At 45.1% G+C, this 15,489-nt stretch overlaps 1 protein-coding gene across 1 annotated transcript in view; it reads right to left on the bottom strand.

Moving 5' to 3' along the window:
• sema6ba (sema domain, transmembrane domain (TM), and cytoplasmic domain, (semaphorin) 6Ba) overlaps positions 1 to 15,489 on the bottom strand; it is a 77,481-nt gene that overhangs the window by 13,563 nt on the left and 48,429 nt on the right. The window contains exons 4-10 of the mRNA XM_027025064.2: positions 14,255 to 14,315; positions 13,908 to 13,970; positions 9,422 to 9,520; positions 8,470 to 8,560; positions 8,010 to 8,129; positions 6,847 to 6,935; positions 6,444 to 6,661 (exon numbers count right to left, since the gene is read on the bottom strand). Of these exons, the coding sequence (XP_026880865.2) occupies positions 6,444 to 6,661; positions 6,847 to 6,935; positions 8,010 to 8,129; positions 8,470 to 8,560; positions 9,422 to 9,520; positions 13,908 to 13,970; positions 14,255 to 14,315 (741 nt within the window). The remainder of the gene's footprint in view (positions 1 to 6,443; positions 6,662 to 6,846; positions 6,936 to 8,009; positions 8,130 to 8,469; positions 8,561 to 9,421; positions 9,521 to 13,907; positions 13,971 to 14,254; positions 14,316 to 15,489) is intronic.

The following is a 15,489-nucleotide window of genomic DNA, read 5'->3' on the forward strand; positions in this document are numbered from 1 at the left end:
CAAATGTACACGCACACACACACAAGTCTAAAAATATACACACACAAGAGTGCACACACACATGCCCACATGTAAATATGTATGCACACACAAACGCATGTACAGACATTCTTACTGATATCTACTTAGATAAATATCTCGGGCCAGAACAAATAGTTTACTGGATGTACACACATGAGAGTTTTCAATGAAAAATCCAATCAGGTTATTCCGGCAGCTCCCACACATCCCAGGTGTTTAACAGGTGAGGCTTTTGAGACTATATTACTGGACTGTGTGGGGCCCTTGCCAAAGACAAAGTCAGGTCATGAGTATTTACTAACGCTGATGTGTAGCGTTACTCAGTTTTATTGAGCCTTTCCACTGCTCGCTCTGAGAGCTAGGGCTGTCATAAAATTCTTGATTAAACTTGGTCCAACTTAGGTTTACTGAAGCATGTTCAAGCAGACCAAGGTTCTAACTCTAAAGTTTAGCTGTGAAATCTCTCTCCATTGGTCAAGTTTCTAACGCTTCCCATCCGGAATGTCAGGGCGCACTGCAGCGGTTCCCTTGCACGCTAAAGTCGATGCTGCATAAGTACTGTTTGGAGTCAGGTAGTGAATGGGATGATGGCCATCTGCTGGTACTGTTTGCATCAGGGGCACAAAAAGTGGTATAGCTCACAAATGTACATGTTATTACAATGTTATCACCTTACGTTACTATGTAGTGTTACTAAATTGCCTTGTTATTACACTTGTGTTATTACTTTGTTATTACACTTTTGTTATTACATTGTAATTACATTTCTGTTATTAAATTGTTTTACATGTTTCTTATTACATTGTAATTGCATTTTTGTTATTACATTGTTAGTACACGTTCCTTATAACATTAGAATTTTCTAATTGCAGTTATTGCACTTCTGTTATTACATTGTTAGTACATGTTCCTTAGTAGATTGTAATTACATTTCTGTTATTACATTGTAATTACACTTGTTATTACTCTCGAGTTTGATAACTTTGATATTACATTATTACACCAGAATTATTACATTATTATAATTATTCACATTTTCAAGCTTGTGTTATTTTGCACCCACTTAGCAGTGCATTGTTTTGCTAACATAACCAATGCCTTTAGTGGTCTGATATGTATTTTTGGTAGGTTAAATGATTGTGTGGCTTTATCATGATTTTGCCTTCTGCATGGCTGACTAGCTTTTAAACACTCGCGTGGGTCAATTTCTATTGTTAGTTCCTTATAGTGAGCAGAGAAACAAAGAACTCAGTTTGGACAGAGCACTCTCAACCATTTCACTGCGAGTTATACTGTGTATGACTATGTATGTGACAAATAAACCAAACTTGAAACTTGAAACTTGAAACAGACCCTGACTGAACGTGTTAGCCACTCAAAAATTTGGACGTATGCTGCGACATGCAGGGAAACGTAGTGCCTGCAGTGAATTTGCGTGGTGCTAATGTTTACATCATGTAGCTCTGCCTAACAATCCTGGTTAAAATGTAATACATTAAGCCTTTTACCCACACGACTATGGTAGGTTTTCACTTAGGCACGGGGCCCATTAAATTAGCTCTTGTGTCAACCTTGCCGTGAACATTGCAGTACTCCGAGATGCATGTTGATTCCAGTTTGTAGGATTGCCGTGAGTACCGTTCACGGCCCTCTGAATTTCTCTATCGCGAGCACACCTCTAACCAGAGACCAATGCGAACGGCACGGCCTGTTCAGAGATGCACGGACGGCGCGAGGACAAACGCGGCATAAACGCGGCTGTGAGGACGTGCTGGCGGACACTCCTCCTCAGAGTTCCTTCCGACGTTCTTGTCTTTTCGGGGGGGCGTCACGTCCAAGACGGATTTTGGAGCATCGCTTTTCGTTCTACGTGAGTGAGCACGCTGTCACACATTCGGGTTTTCGCTTTTGTCTTTTTGTTGTAGGCTGTGTCCTGGTCTGATTACATCATCGCAAGCTGCGATTGGCTGGTGTTTGGAGGATACGCCCACAGGGTTCTTCACCGCGAGGTCCATGGCGAGTGCCTTTTGTTTTTGACCCAGCCTATGTCTTGTTTGATTTGTTCTTTTCTTTCTAGGGAGGTTAGTCTAGTGGGCCGATTAGCAGTTTTGTTTATTTTTTATTTTTGTTTAATTTTCTTTTTCTGATCACCTGCCGTGCTTTTCCACGCCGCCTTTCCTCTCAATACAACTGTACAGTTATTACACCTCACACGTGTTTTCATTTGTCTTGTGGCCTCTAACACCTAGACCAGTGGTCACCCACACACACCCAAAGATATACACACACACACTCAAACACAGACATACATGTGCACACTCAAACAAATATACACACACACACACTCAAACACATATATACACACACACACAGTCAAACACATTTATACTTACACACACTCTCACACACATATTGGAGTAGGAACATAAGCAGACACACACCCACACATACACCCATGTGACGAAACTCATTCACACACTTTTGCTTCTCAGATTTACGCAAATTGCCATATTTCGACCAACGTTCAATTGACCAGCCGAGAAATTAATAATGAAAAATGCTTAAAATAATTTTAAAAATCACCAAAAAGGTAGGCAGAAAAACGTAGATGGTATGGCAACAATGTTGCAACAACTGCCCTGTGAATAAAACGTAGGCCATCCAAGGATGACAAAAAGCATGTCGCGTCCAGGGCGTGACCACGCTGGCAGCCGCAGGCTGGGCTGCTCCGCTGGGATATATCAGAAATGAGATATGGAGACACAGTAAGTGAATGGACATGGTTTCCAGAAGCCTACTCAGCCAATAAGCTGCTGAAACTCCGAGGCCTCATCTTCAGTCTAGCCAATGAACTGTCAGCTCAATGAGCTACAACCTCATAATTCTCCGCCCTGAGAGACTGACCGAACCTCCTTCTCGCTGCCCTCTCTCTCCACGCCCCCCTCCTTCTTCTTCTTTTAGCGTTTGCCTACTAAACTATAAACCGCGAAAATCTATAATCTATATCGCCTCTCTGTCTGTCTCTTTTGTCGCTATCTGGGCCTCCGTCCTGATCACATGGTCACTGCATAAATGACCTCAGCGTTGCACTTGCCTCTGTGTCCAGTGCGCCAGGTGCGGCCGACACCGGGCCATACCCGTTGCCGACGGCCAGCGTCGGGAGCGCCAGCATCACCATGCCAACCCCGGGCTGTCCAACACCTCTTTCATCAAAGTATTTTTCGCCCTGCTGGAGCGGCAGGTTCCTGAAAGGCTGCTGCTCCTACTCTTACGCCTGTCTGGGATGAGGACGTGGGCAGGGAAAAACCTCTCCCAGTAATACAATGCTGAGCGTGCCTCTCTGCCAAACCTGACATTTCCACTGTTTCAAAAAAAAGTCATTATATGTTTCAGTAATATTTTTTCGTCATCGTATAACTGTGTAATCGATACCAGACATGACTGCGGTCTATTTTGGAATATTTCTTCCGGCCGCTAGACTTCAGAGCGAAATTGAAAATGATAAGAGTGACCCTGGTAGAACACACTGTAATATGTAAAATACCAGAACAATTACAGCTCCCACACACTGTACTTGGCAAATGGAAGGGCTTAACATTCGTGTTAGTGTGTGTGCAGAGATCGCAGTAGAAGACACGGAGCTGGCAGGAGGCAGAGCACAATTTCAGGTTCATTATGTACTCCAGTGAATCTCCTCTGGCATCAGGCACAAAGTGCCAGACTGACACATCCGCTTTTTATAAGCCCCCCCCCCCCCCCCCCAAAACCCTGCGTTAATACCGCCGTCTCACGACTTAGCGCTGTCTCCTTTCTCTTGCTTCCTTTATACATCCGTATAGCAGCCGTTCGCTCCCAATGGTACTGTGTGTAAAGCCTTCACCTGCTTTGGAACTGCGGGGTGACGTGTCGCGGTTAAGGAACGGCACGTTCTGGTTTCACTGCTGCGCACGAGCAGCTCTAGCTAGGTTGGAGCAGCAGGGCCATAAGCCCTGCTCATTTTAATATGTTTAGTCTACCGACTGGCTTTTTCGGTTGAGCCTCGCCCGAGAAGAACATTATTCCCAGTTTCCAAGGAGACGTTAGAGTCAGGCACAAAGTGTGGCTTGCTTGTGGCTCTTTCAGGTGTCGGGCAGACATTTTGGCTCTGCGTAAGGCGAAAGTCTCGCAATAAGGGCTCTCCATTGCCTAGGAGATAATGGACGTCAATGCAAAGGCCTCACCTGTGTGATGAGCTGTATATTTTCTGAGGATATTTTGTGCTCGCGCAGGACGTTTCTCCGGGTCTGACCAAGCACCTGCCACGCCCACCTCCTCTCCCTACCGTGGCGTTCGATCGAGCTCACCCGGAAGCTAATGAGGCACACCTGAATCCCATTCCCACTCCTACTCAGGGCTCCCTGTTTAAATCCCCTCCGACGCATGACACTTCGCAAAGCATTGCCACTGACGTGTCGTGTGCCGTGTCTTCCTTTTGTCTGCCAGTTGTCCTGGTTACCGAACTCAGCCAACCTTTCAGATCCAGCCTTCTGCCTGACCTCCAAACACTGCCTGGACTCGTTACCGACCCTGGACTGGACTGACCTCGAACGCCACCCACACCACACAACACCTTATCATTCTGAACATCGAGTATGACGCCTGGTTTTCACTCCGACCTGTTCCAAGACGTCAGTAAAACCTCTTGCATTTGGATTCACTCTCTCGTTAGTTTTCAATGTCATTATGGAACCCTCTTTCAGCAGTGGACCGTGTAATGTCCAAGATGGTTTAAACTCCTCTTCCTCTTCTGTGTTTTTTGTTCCTTTGTTAAATTACCTTCTCTGACCATTTATGCTGTTTCTAAAATACCTAATTTTTAAAATATTTTGCATGATATTGTTGTAGCCTGCTTATTGCTATTATATGAGTGCCTGACACTGTTTGTGTGTGTGTATGTGTGTGCATGTGGGTGGGTGGGGTAAACAAACAAAATGGAAACTTGAAAATGAAAAGTTAAATAAAAAGGATATAGTTATTTTGCATAATGATATTGTTGTGGCTTAGGTCTTATCTACATTATATCTTTATGTGTTTGTCAGTGTTTGTGTGTGTGTGTGTGTGTGTGTGTGTGTGGCGGGGGTTCTGTGTGTATATTAGAGTTATTGTAGTAAAATGAAAATGAAACTATTATAATTAAAGAAAAAAGAAAGGTTAAATAGGAAATTCTAAACAAATGTAATCATTGTCAACAAAATGAAATAAAATTAGCTTTCCTTTAGTCCAGAGAAACGGAGCCCTAGCTCTCCATGTTATACTCTGTGTTGTACCCTAACTGTGTGTTGTACACCGTGTTGTACCCTAACTCTGTGTTGTACCCTAACTCTGTGTTGTACATCGTGTTGTACCCTAACTCTGTGTTGTACACCGTGTTGTACCCTAACTCTGTGTTGTACATCGTGTTGTACCCTAACTCTGTGTTGTACATCGTGTTGTACCCTAACTCTGTGTTGTACACCGTGTTGTACCCTAACTCTGTGTTGTACATCATGTTGTACCCTAACTGTGTGTTGTACTCTGTGTTGTACCATAAATGTGTGTTGTACTCTGTATTGTACCATAACTCTGTGTTATACTCGTGTTGTACCCTAACTCTGTGTTATACTCGTGTTGTACCCTAACTGTGTGTTGTACACCATGTTGTACCCTAACTCTGTGTTGTTCCCTAACTCTGTGTTGTTCCCTAACTCTGTGTTGTTCCCTAACTCTGTGTTGTACACCGTGTTGTACCCTAACTGTGTGTTGTACTCTGTGTTGTACCATAACTGTGTGTTGTACTCTGTATTGTACCATAACTCTGTGTTGTACATCATGTTGTACTCTAACTCTGTTATACTCTGTGTTGTACCCTAATTCTGTGTTATACTCGTGTTGTACCCTAACTCTGTGTTGTACATTGTGTTGTACCCTAACTCTGTGTTGTACTCGTGTTGTACCCTAACTCTGTGTTGTACTCGTGTTGTACCCTAACTGTGTGTTGTACACCGTGTTGTACCCTAACTCTGTGTTGTACATCGTGTTGTACCCTAACTCTGTGTTGTTCCCTAACTCTGTGTTGTTCCCTAACTCTGTGTTGTACACCGTGTTGTACCATAACTGTGTGTTGTACTCTGTATTGTACCATAACTCTGTGTTGTACACCGTGTTGTACCCTAACTCTGTGTTGTATTCTGTGTTGTACCCTAACTCTGTGTTGTACACCGTGTTGTACCCTAACTCTGTGTTGTACTCTGTGTTGTACCCTAACTGTGTGTTGTACTCTGTGTTGTACCATAACTCTGTGTTGTACACCGTGTTGTACCATAACACTCTGTTTTGTCTGGAGCAAAATGGGAAGATATTGACGGTAAGGGCCTGAAGCCCAGCGCAGGTGCTTTGGCCTGTACCTGTTGGGGGGGGTGGAGAAGACACCCAGTATGATGTCTCGGCCATGCATTCGGATGATGGGGCTGGTAGCCTGGAGCAGGTTAAAGTAGAAGTGGGAGTCTCCCGGGATGGAGCAATTCAGCCTAGCCTTCAGGAACGACGTCCACTGCTTCTCCAGGACGCGCTGGGATCCGCCCAGGTCACCCTTACATACACGCGCCACACGTGACACCATCACCTGAAACGTAAAACAAAACACACATACAAATGGATATGAACAAACACACACACACACACACATGTAAAAACACAGATGATGTCTGCTGAAATAAGGAGTCATAAACACATAAAAGTCTTATGCTGAAATATGAATAATTCAAAGTTCTTTGAGTGTGACCGCTCTTTCGGCTTTAACCGTCTTACCTTCTCCAGGTAGTTGAACTCCATGGCCATCTCTCTGAAGAAGAAGTAGATATGAGGTCCCCACTCCACTGCACTCACAAAGAATGGTTCTGAGACGCACATGCACACACACACGGATGCACACAGGAAATGTGATGCGCATACACACGTGCATGCACATGCACATACACGCGCACACACACACACACACACACACACACACACACACACATACACACACACACAGACAGACAAGAAAAACTGGCATTAATTATGTGTGCTGTCAAGCACTATTTCTGAGCCTACAGTATGCAAGCATACACTCACATAAACACACAAGCACTCATATGCATTCAAATGCACACATGCACACACACACACACACACACACACACACACACACACACTTATGGCTCTCTAATCCACAGTTGAGTTCAGATAAATAACCGCAGTTGCCTACAAATTATGTAAGTCCACCACAGCCATAATAACAACATCAGCACAACATCAGGGAGACAGAGAGGGAAAGACACACACACAGAAACAGAGAGAGAGAGAGAGAGAGAGAGAGAGAGCACAATAAACCGATAAAACCTCTGTTCATAGAGTGTATATAGCTAGTAGGGCAGTAACAGCAGACATTGCGAGAGGGTCTAAGTGGCTCTGAGGTCTCGATCTCTCTCCTCCGTTTAAATGGACTACGTGGTGAAACACAGCTGCCGGGACTGTTTTCTGAATAAAGCCTGCAGCTCTGTGAACCTTCAACCTTTGCCACAACGCATGAACTTGTAATGCAGTGCCGGAGGCCGCAAACCAGAATCTACTTTTGAGTTTATTCCCGTTGTGAAAACACATTTTATTTGGAAAGATTGGCAACAAGTATGAGGTTTGTGAGTGTGATTATTGTTATGTAGAGTGGCTACAATTCTTTGGAATTCCACAGTAACATTTGAGAAATCCCATTAACCTTTGGTTGTACTCGTAATCCGAAGTAGAAATGTAACTATTACTTCATTGTACTTGTAATCTATAGTGGAAAAGTAATTACTTTGGAATGAAATGCCATTACAGGACCACCGACATACAATTTATCACTGAATCTATATGCAGGTCAGCTCTACCATGGGTGCATCAGAGTTCTGGCGCTCAAACCAACAGCAAAGGCCGTACTAAGACTGACATACCTCTAAACCACTTAGAATCATGTTTGATTGTGCGGAGGGCAGGACTATCTCCCAAGCTGCGGTAGATGACAGCATCGATAGCCAGGAAGTCCGTCACTGTACCGGTGAACAGGCTACCCTCTGGGCCAAAGACAAAGAGCACACGGAAGCAATTGTGAATGACCATAAAATATGTCGCATGTGTTAACAGACCTGTTACACAATAAAAGTCATGTCAACAGTTGGGTATTCCCGTTTGCCGAGTGGTTCAATTATAATATAGGGAAAGAGGTGTCTTGGTAGAGAAAAGCACTGCAGAAAATCTCACCTCATAAATTGAATTACTAGTTTAATACAATTCACTGTGCACATTTAAACATATTCTAAAGTGGTGATTTAAATGCAGACAGGAAGAGAAGTGAAGAATTTTTGTGCATGCATCTGTGAGTGTGTGTGTGTGTCTGTGTGCACGCGCGTGCACCTGCAAATAGGGCCACGTTTGCATGTTTGGGGTCATAGGGACATCGTGCCATTCCGCTGATGGGTTCTCCTACCATTTCCAGAGTGTCTCTCTGAAAACACACATACACACACATGCACATTGGGTAAGAAACAAACACTTACTCACTTCTTCACGGGTACAGGAAACCACCACACATCCAAGCCCTTTACCTACTGTAGCTAGCTATCGTAGCCGCCGGCTGCAGGGATAAAGTCTAAAGATGAATCTGAAGTATCAGAAATCAGATCCGCTGAGTTCCCACACATTGGGCTCCACCCTGAAACACTGTATTCCCATCATGACCAGAGCTCTGACATAGCCTATCAATACCCTTACAAAGAGAGATTGGGTTTTCTGCTTTTTATCTAATACAAAAGATTAAATCAATATATTTCCATGTTAGAGCTGAGCTTTCCGAAAGCCAGCAGAACAAGCAGTGTGAATCTCTGTTAGAAATCTCTGAATGTATTCACTCTCTACACACACGCACGCACACACGCACGCACACACGCACGCACACACGCACGCACACAAAGAGAGGCCTTAGCTGTGAGAAAATAAAAACCTTTAACACCATATTCCAAACTGCTCATTTGGAAAGATGTTCGAGGAAAAACGGCATCCATATGAAAAACACCATAACAGAGCAGCTGATTACACCTTTCCACCGGCAGCTTCCAAGACGCCAGGCCATGAGAGGTGTGTGTGGGGTGGAGAGGTGTGTGTGTGTGTGTGTGTGTGTGTGTGTGATTGCTTTCTTTAAGTCTTACACAATACTGGTACAATTACAAACGCCAACCAGTTGTACATCGTTGTTTAACGTAGCACAGTGTACCACCCCGTAGGCCCTGCTTTCTCAACTCCGCCGCACGTTTGCCTGGTGAGACGCTACTGCGGAGGGAGGTGTGGGGATGACAGAGGGGTCACTTACGGTGTAATTGGCGCACAGCGGGTTGAAGGCATTGGTCCCGCACACGAAGAGGCCGTCGGGCTGACTGAGCAGGACCTTCATATAGTTACGACACTCCTCCTGGAGCAGAGAGCGAGAGAGAGGGAGGGAGGGAGAGAGAGAGGGAGAGAGGGTGAGAGAGAGAGTGAGAGAGAACCCCCCCCCCCGCCGCCCCCAAGAAAAGTGATAAATGGGGGAAAGAAAGAGGGAGATAAATGTGCAATTGTGATCATCTGATGGACCAGAGGACAGCGACACATGATTACATGATATTTATAGAAAGTGTGTTTTGGGTTTTTTTTGAGTGGCACCTCCAGTCATGTAATTGCTGCAAAGTATGTCATAAAATGGGCTCCACCACAGAGCTCCACCACAGAGCTCCACCACAGAGCTCCACCACAGAGCTCCATCACAAAGCTCCCCCTGTGTCTCGCTCCTCAGTACACTTCATACCATAATTAACCCCCCCCACCCCCAGTAGAACACAGGCTTGGGAAGCATACAAGCCCTTTTATGCCATGGAGTTGCCTTTGATGGTAAAGGAGGGGAGATTGTTCACTTTAACTCTTTCTTTCAGACACAACATTGCGGGCTTTGCTGTTATATCAGACTATGAAATGAACAAGGCTGTACATTCATAAGGTAGGAGTTCTTGGGTTCATTGGTACACATCAGAGGAACCCTTTGAACACATTCTATGTTTTCCTTGAAACCACAGCAGTAGAGTCCCCATGGTGCGGCTCTGTCCTGGGGCCTGACTGTTTGATTGTGCATTGAGTTTGGCTGGGCCTCCTGGTGCAACTGGCCTCACAGGGAGTTCAGACTGAGGGCAGGCCCTCAGAGGTGATTATCTTGAGGGCTGAGAACCGGCGTTACTGATGATCACTATATAGTCGGGAATTGGCGTGCGTGTTTCACAGAAGACATTCTCATTCCTCCTGGCATTTGCATGTGCAAAAATAGCGTCTCAAAATTCTCCAAATACCACAGTCACATTTTCGACCAATTATGCCAAAATAAACAAAAAATAAGAAGATCCAAAGCAGAGATCCTGGAGCAAGTGTTGACGCGGGACGTGCAGTGAGGCTAATGTGAAGACCTCTGTCCTCTCACTTCATGCTATTCTGCTCCACATATCATATGCCATAAACACAGAACAACTGAGAGCGATTGACCCTTAATTATTCTTTAGGGCTGTGAGATCCTGCATTGTACTTCTAATAAGTGCACTGGAAATAATTGTGCAGAGTATAATCACGGGAGGTCTGCACACACACACACACACACACACACACACACACACACACAAAATTATGAATGTGTTTTTAATTCTTGCCTCACCTACACAATCTCTCTCTCTAGAGTAATGAAAAGCCTCCCTATAAACTCCTCCCCCTGCATCCTCCTCCCCACAGACTCCTCCCCCCGTATGCTCCTCCCCATAGACTCTGCCACCTTTTGCGCCTCCTACACAGACTATCCTCCCACCTGCTTACATCGATGTTACATTCTCTTTCTTTTTTCTTCGTCCCCCCTGATTCTGACTCTGTCTCTCTCTCTCGGTCTCTCTCATACTGTGCCCATCCATCCATCCTCTCTGCACCCCCCCCTCCTGTTTGTCTCATTTTGCTCGGTCCCCCCTGACACGTCGTTGACAAAGCGCCACCTGTGCTTTTTGGCAGTGGGTCAGACCCCTCCTGCTAGCGCTTGTGGCTTCTCTCCTCTCCCTAGCAAGGAAAAGACTGAAGAGGATAACACAGAGATCCTCTATTTTTACGAGCTCCGCTATTAGACAGAAAAAAGAAGAGGTTAGTGCATGTTTAATGCCCTTCACACACACACACACACACACACACACACACACACACACACACACACACACACTCACACACAGAAACACACACACACACACAGAAACACACACACACACACACACTCACACAGAAACACACACACACACACAAAAACACACACACACACACACACACAGAAACACACACACACACACAAAAACACACACACACACACACACACACACACACACAGAAACACATACACACACACACACAGAATTGCACACAGACACACACACAGACACAGACACACACGCGCACACACACACACACACACACACACACACACGCGCACACACACACACAGAAACAGACACACACACAGAAACACACACACAGACACACAAACACACACAGACACAGACACACAGACACACACACACACGCACGCACACACACACACGCACACACACACACACGCACACACACGCACACACACACACGCACACACAGACACACACAGACACACGTGCACACACACACAGACACACACGGGTGCGCACACACACACACACACACACACACACACACACACAGAAACACACAGCTGTCCCGTCATCTTCAACATTACTTGCTTTTCTTAATGTTTCACCGATTAAGAACATTCATTTTCCCACCCACACATGACCTTTGTGAGCGATGAAGTATGGATCTCCACTATCCCAGCATTTAACGCTTTTATTGTGATTTTAAACCTGTTTTTACTTCTCCAAGTGCTCAACAGCTAAGTGCTTTCGATCCAGGCTCGATGTACGTGATAACCTTTCACTCCTTGTCCAAACAAACCTGTTTGATAGCTTGATCTGTGTGTATGCAAGGATGCATGCATGCGTGTGTGTGCGTGTGTGTGTGTGTGTGTGTGTGTGTTTGTGCCCGCACAATGGGAGCTCAAATAAGCATATTGAATTTCCATCCCTTTTATGCACACATGTCCTCCAGGATTAGACAGTCAGAAGTATTTAATTACCACCACAATTACTTAGAGCACACACACATCACATTACACACTGCACTTTGCACACTACACACACTCTATCTGTAGGGATACAGTTAAGCTTGTGTATGTGTTTCTATGTGTGTGCATGTGTGATATTTGAGTCTTTGTGTACTGTATATGTCACAACGTGTGTGTGTGTGTGTGTGTTTTGTGAGTGTGGGGAACTGACGTTAATCTATTTGCTATCTCTTTCATCTAACAGTCATTTACCCTAATGAGGCTAATAGCTGTAAACAAGGGTCCCGGTTTTCTGTGACATACAATACATGCGCACAACACAGCCAACAGCTGAGACTGCCTCACTTATCCTTGGATTTGATTTCCCCACTGCCATGCCATTGTCTCATTAGTGTCTCTTTACTGACTCCCCGAGATCACACTTTGCCATCAGTGTAGCATGGGGATCTTCAATGTGATGTTACATAGTCAACAAAGTAGGCGTGGCCTCCCTCCCTCTCTCCCTCCCTCTCTCCCTCCCTCCCTCTCTCTCTCTCTCTCTCTCTCTCTCTCTCTCTCCCTCCCTCTCTCTCACTTTCTCTGATTCTCAATTCTTCTTCTCTTTATGTCTTATGATGAGCAGTGTGAAAAGGAGGCTGATGGGTTATCAAGAAAACAGTAATCATAGACATTACTGTCTCATTGGGGGAGACGCGGAGAGAACGAGAGTGAGAGGCCGAGACAGAGAGAAGGAGAGCGAGAGAGGGAGACAGGCAGAAAGAAAAAGAAAGAAAACACAAGAGTAGTGGACTAAATGAAGCAGTTAAATGAGCCTGAGACATGGATGTGTGCGTTTAAAGTGACAGTTCTGTGTGAGAGTGTGTGTGTGTGTGTGTGTGTGTGTGTGTGTGTGTGTGTGTGTGTGTGTGTGTGTGTGTGTGCATGCGTGATAAGAATGGTCAGAGTAGCAGCATGGACAACAGGCAGATCTCACTTGAAGGTTAGCTCTTGTTTAACAATAACAATAACTTCCTAGCTTGACTTCAATCCCCTGGAGACTCAGTATTGTCTAACACACTCTGCTCACACACTCGGCTCACACACTCGGCTCACACACTCCACTCACACACTCCGCTCACACACTCCGCTCCCTACGGCAGTGTAGGAGGCTGCTCTGTTGTCATTAGCCCTTGAACTTTAGGAGAAGACCCAATTTGTCAGTGAAGATCAAAGAGAAACAGGCGAGTGTGTGTCCATAACCTGCAGCCACGTTTACAGTCAGGGTCATCACCATGGAAACCAGCAAAAATCTCCAGGAGGCTACAGGGGAAAGGCCACGCTGCCGAGGATGTGTGTACACACGTCTGTACGTGTATGTGTTCTAGAAGTTTCTCCCATACGCCACTTGCGAAAGCTAGGGGTTTGCCATCTTCCAAGCGCAGAGGTTTAACGCTTTAGCGTTTAGCGGTGGTGAACACCCACCCGAGAACCATGACTGAGCCGTCTGGCAGGACGGAATGTTGAGCTGAACGCCCACCGGGGAGCACGTTTCAGGAGTTTTCCTGCACGGAATACTCATGGAGGACTATTTCTCAGATGTTTTAGGAGCGTTAAATATGGCCAGACGTTTGGCAGCGCTGAACACCTACAGAAAGCCCCTTTTGCGGCGGTGAATGCTTACTTCATGTTTGCCCTTCATCCTGCAGATGCGAATGTCATTCCTATTGGATTCCCAAGTACGCTTCTGTAGGAGTGAGAGGAAGGTAGTTAACATCTGTTACACTTTCAAACACACACACACACACACACACACACACACACACACGCACACATGTATACACACACACACACACACACACACACACACACACACACACACACACACACACACACACGTGCACATACATGCACGTATACATGTATATACACACTCACACACACATGCACACACACACACACACACACACACACACACACACACACACACGTATAAGTGTGAAAACTTGTATATGAGAGAGAAACACTCACTTTGCTGTAGAACATCTCATCTCCCGAAACATGATCCAGTTCCACACGGTAAAGGTCATCTCTGAAACACAAACACACACACACAGAAATACACTGCACATATTTACTCTCTGAACCACATTATAGAGACAACCACAGATGTTATCCTGATATACTACAGGTTCAAACTAATATTTTGGATCCAAAACGTAGTTACTGATATGCATGTCTGTATTATGAACCTCTTATTATTAACTTATTAATGTTAGGGCAAATTATTTAGAAATTCTATAAACATTTCAGTAACAACAGAGAAGCTAACATAAGCTATTGCTAAAGTGAAAAATATCAGTGTGGAAACACCCAGAGTCTGAGAGGTTAAAAGCTACTCTTTTTATAAGCGGCATTCAAAGTGGCTGAATATACATTTATAGACCACCGAAATTTGAAAGTGAGATGTTCTCTTTATCACTCTGCTCTGAGGAACGGTGCAAATTTGGAGAGTAATTATCTTACGCGGACCGCTATCTCAGAACACTCCCACTGAGAAACACTTCCTATAGACATAATGAAGGTTCCCTTCTGTCCTGGAGGAAGAGTGAATGGAAACCAAAGACCACTACACTGGCCTCTAGCTTCAAACCAGTGTCGCTTTGTTTTCCATCAGACGATGCCAGTGTAAATCATTGGTTTGACAAACCTCTGCCTAAAACAGCTTTATGTGGAGGAAGCGTAAGCCCTGGGTGTTTCAGCAGAGTACACAGGTTTGCTGTCTGGTTGGTGCTACAGGTAGGTGAACACTAGAATATTAACATGAGGTGTGGTTGAGGCACCACAAAGTTTCACACTTTGCGTAGACGGTCTCTGTCGCGGCCTGGCCACCTCCTCCTTAACACCTCCTCATGCCCGTGTGCCGGCGTTCATGTGTGCCACACGCCCCTCCCTTGTTAGTCGGTTACACCTGTCCCTTGTTAGTCATCATTAACATGTATATATAATTCATTGTGTATTAGTCGGTCCTTGTCGGTGAATGAACCCATGCAAGCTGTTAGTAGATGCTCTACTGTATTTTGAGTCCTGTTTAGTGCTTTTGTCTGGTTTTCATGGTTTCACGTTTGTCTGGTTTTCTTGCTTTGTTTTCGGGTTTTGTTATGTATAAGAATAAATGTGTGTTGACACGGCCTGCCTTGGCAGCCCGCCTCACCATTCCAGCATTACAGTCTCTCGCTGTTGCTATGGCAGAACCTGTAATCGCG

This window comes from Electrophorus electricus, chromosome 7, assembly GCF_013358815.1.
Source record: "Electrophorus electricus isolate fEleEle1 chromosome 7, fEleEle1.pri, whole genome shotgun sequence".
NCBI classification, from domain to species: domain Eukaryota; kingdom Metazoa; phylum Chordata; class Actinopteri; order Gymnotiformes; family Gymnotidae; genus Electrophorus; species Electrophorus electricus.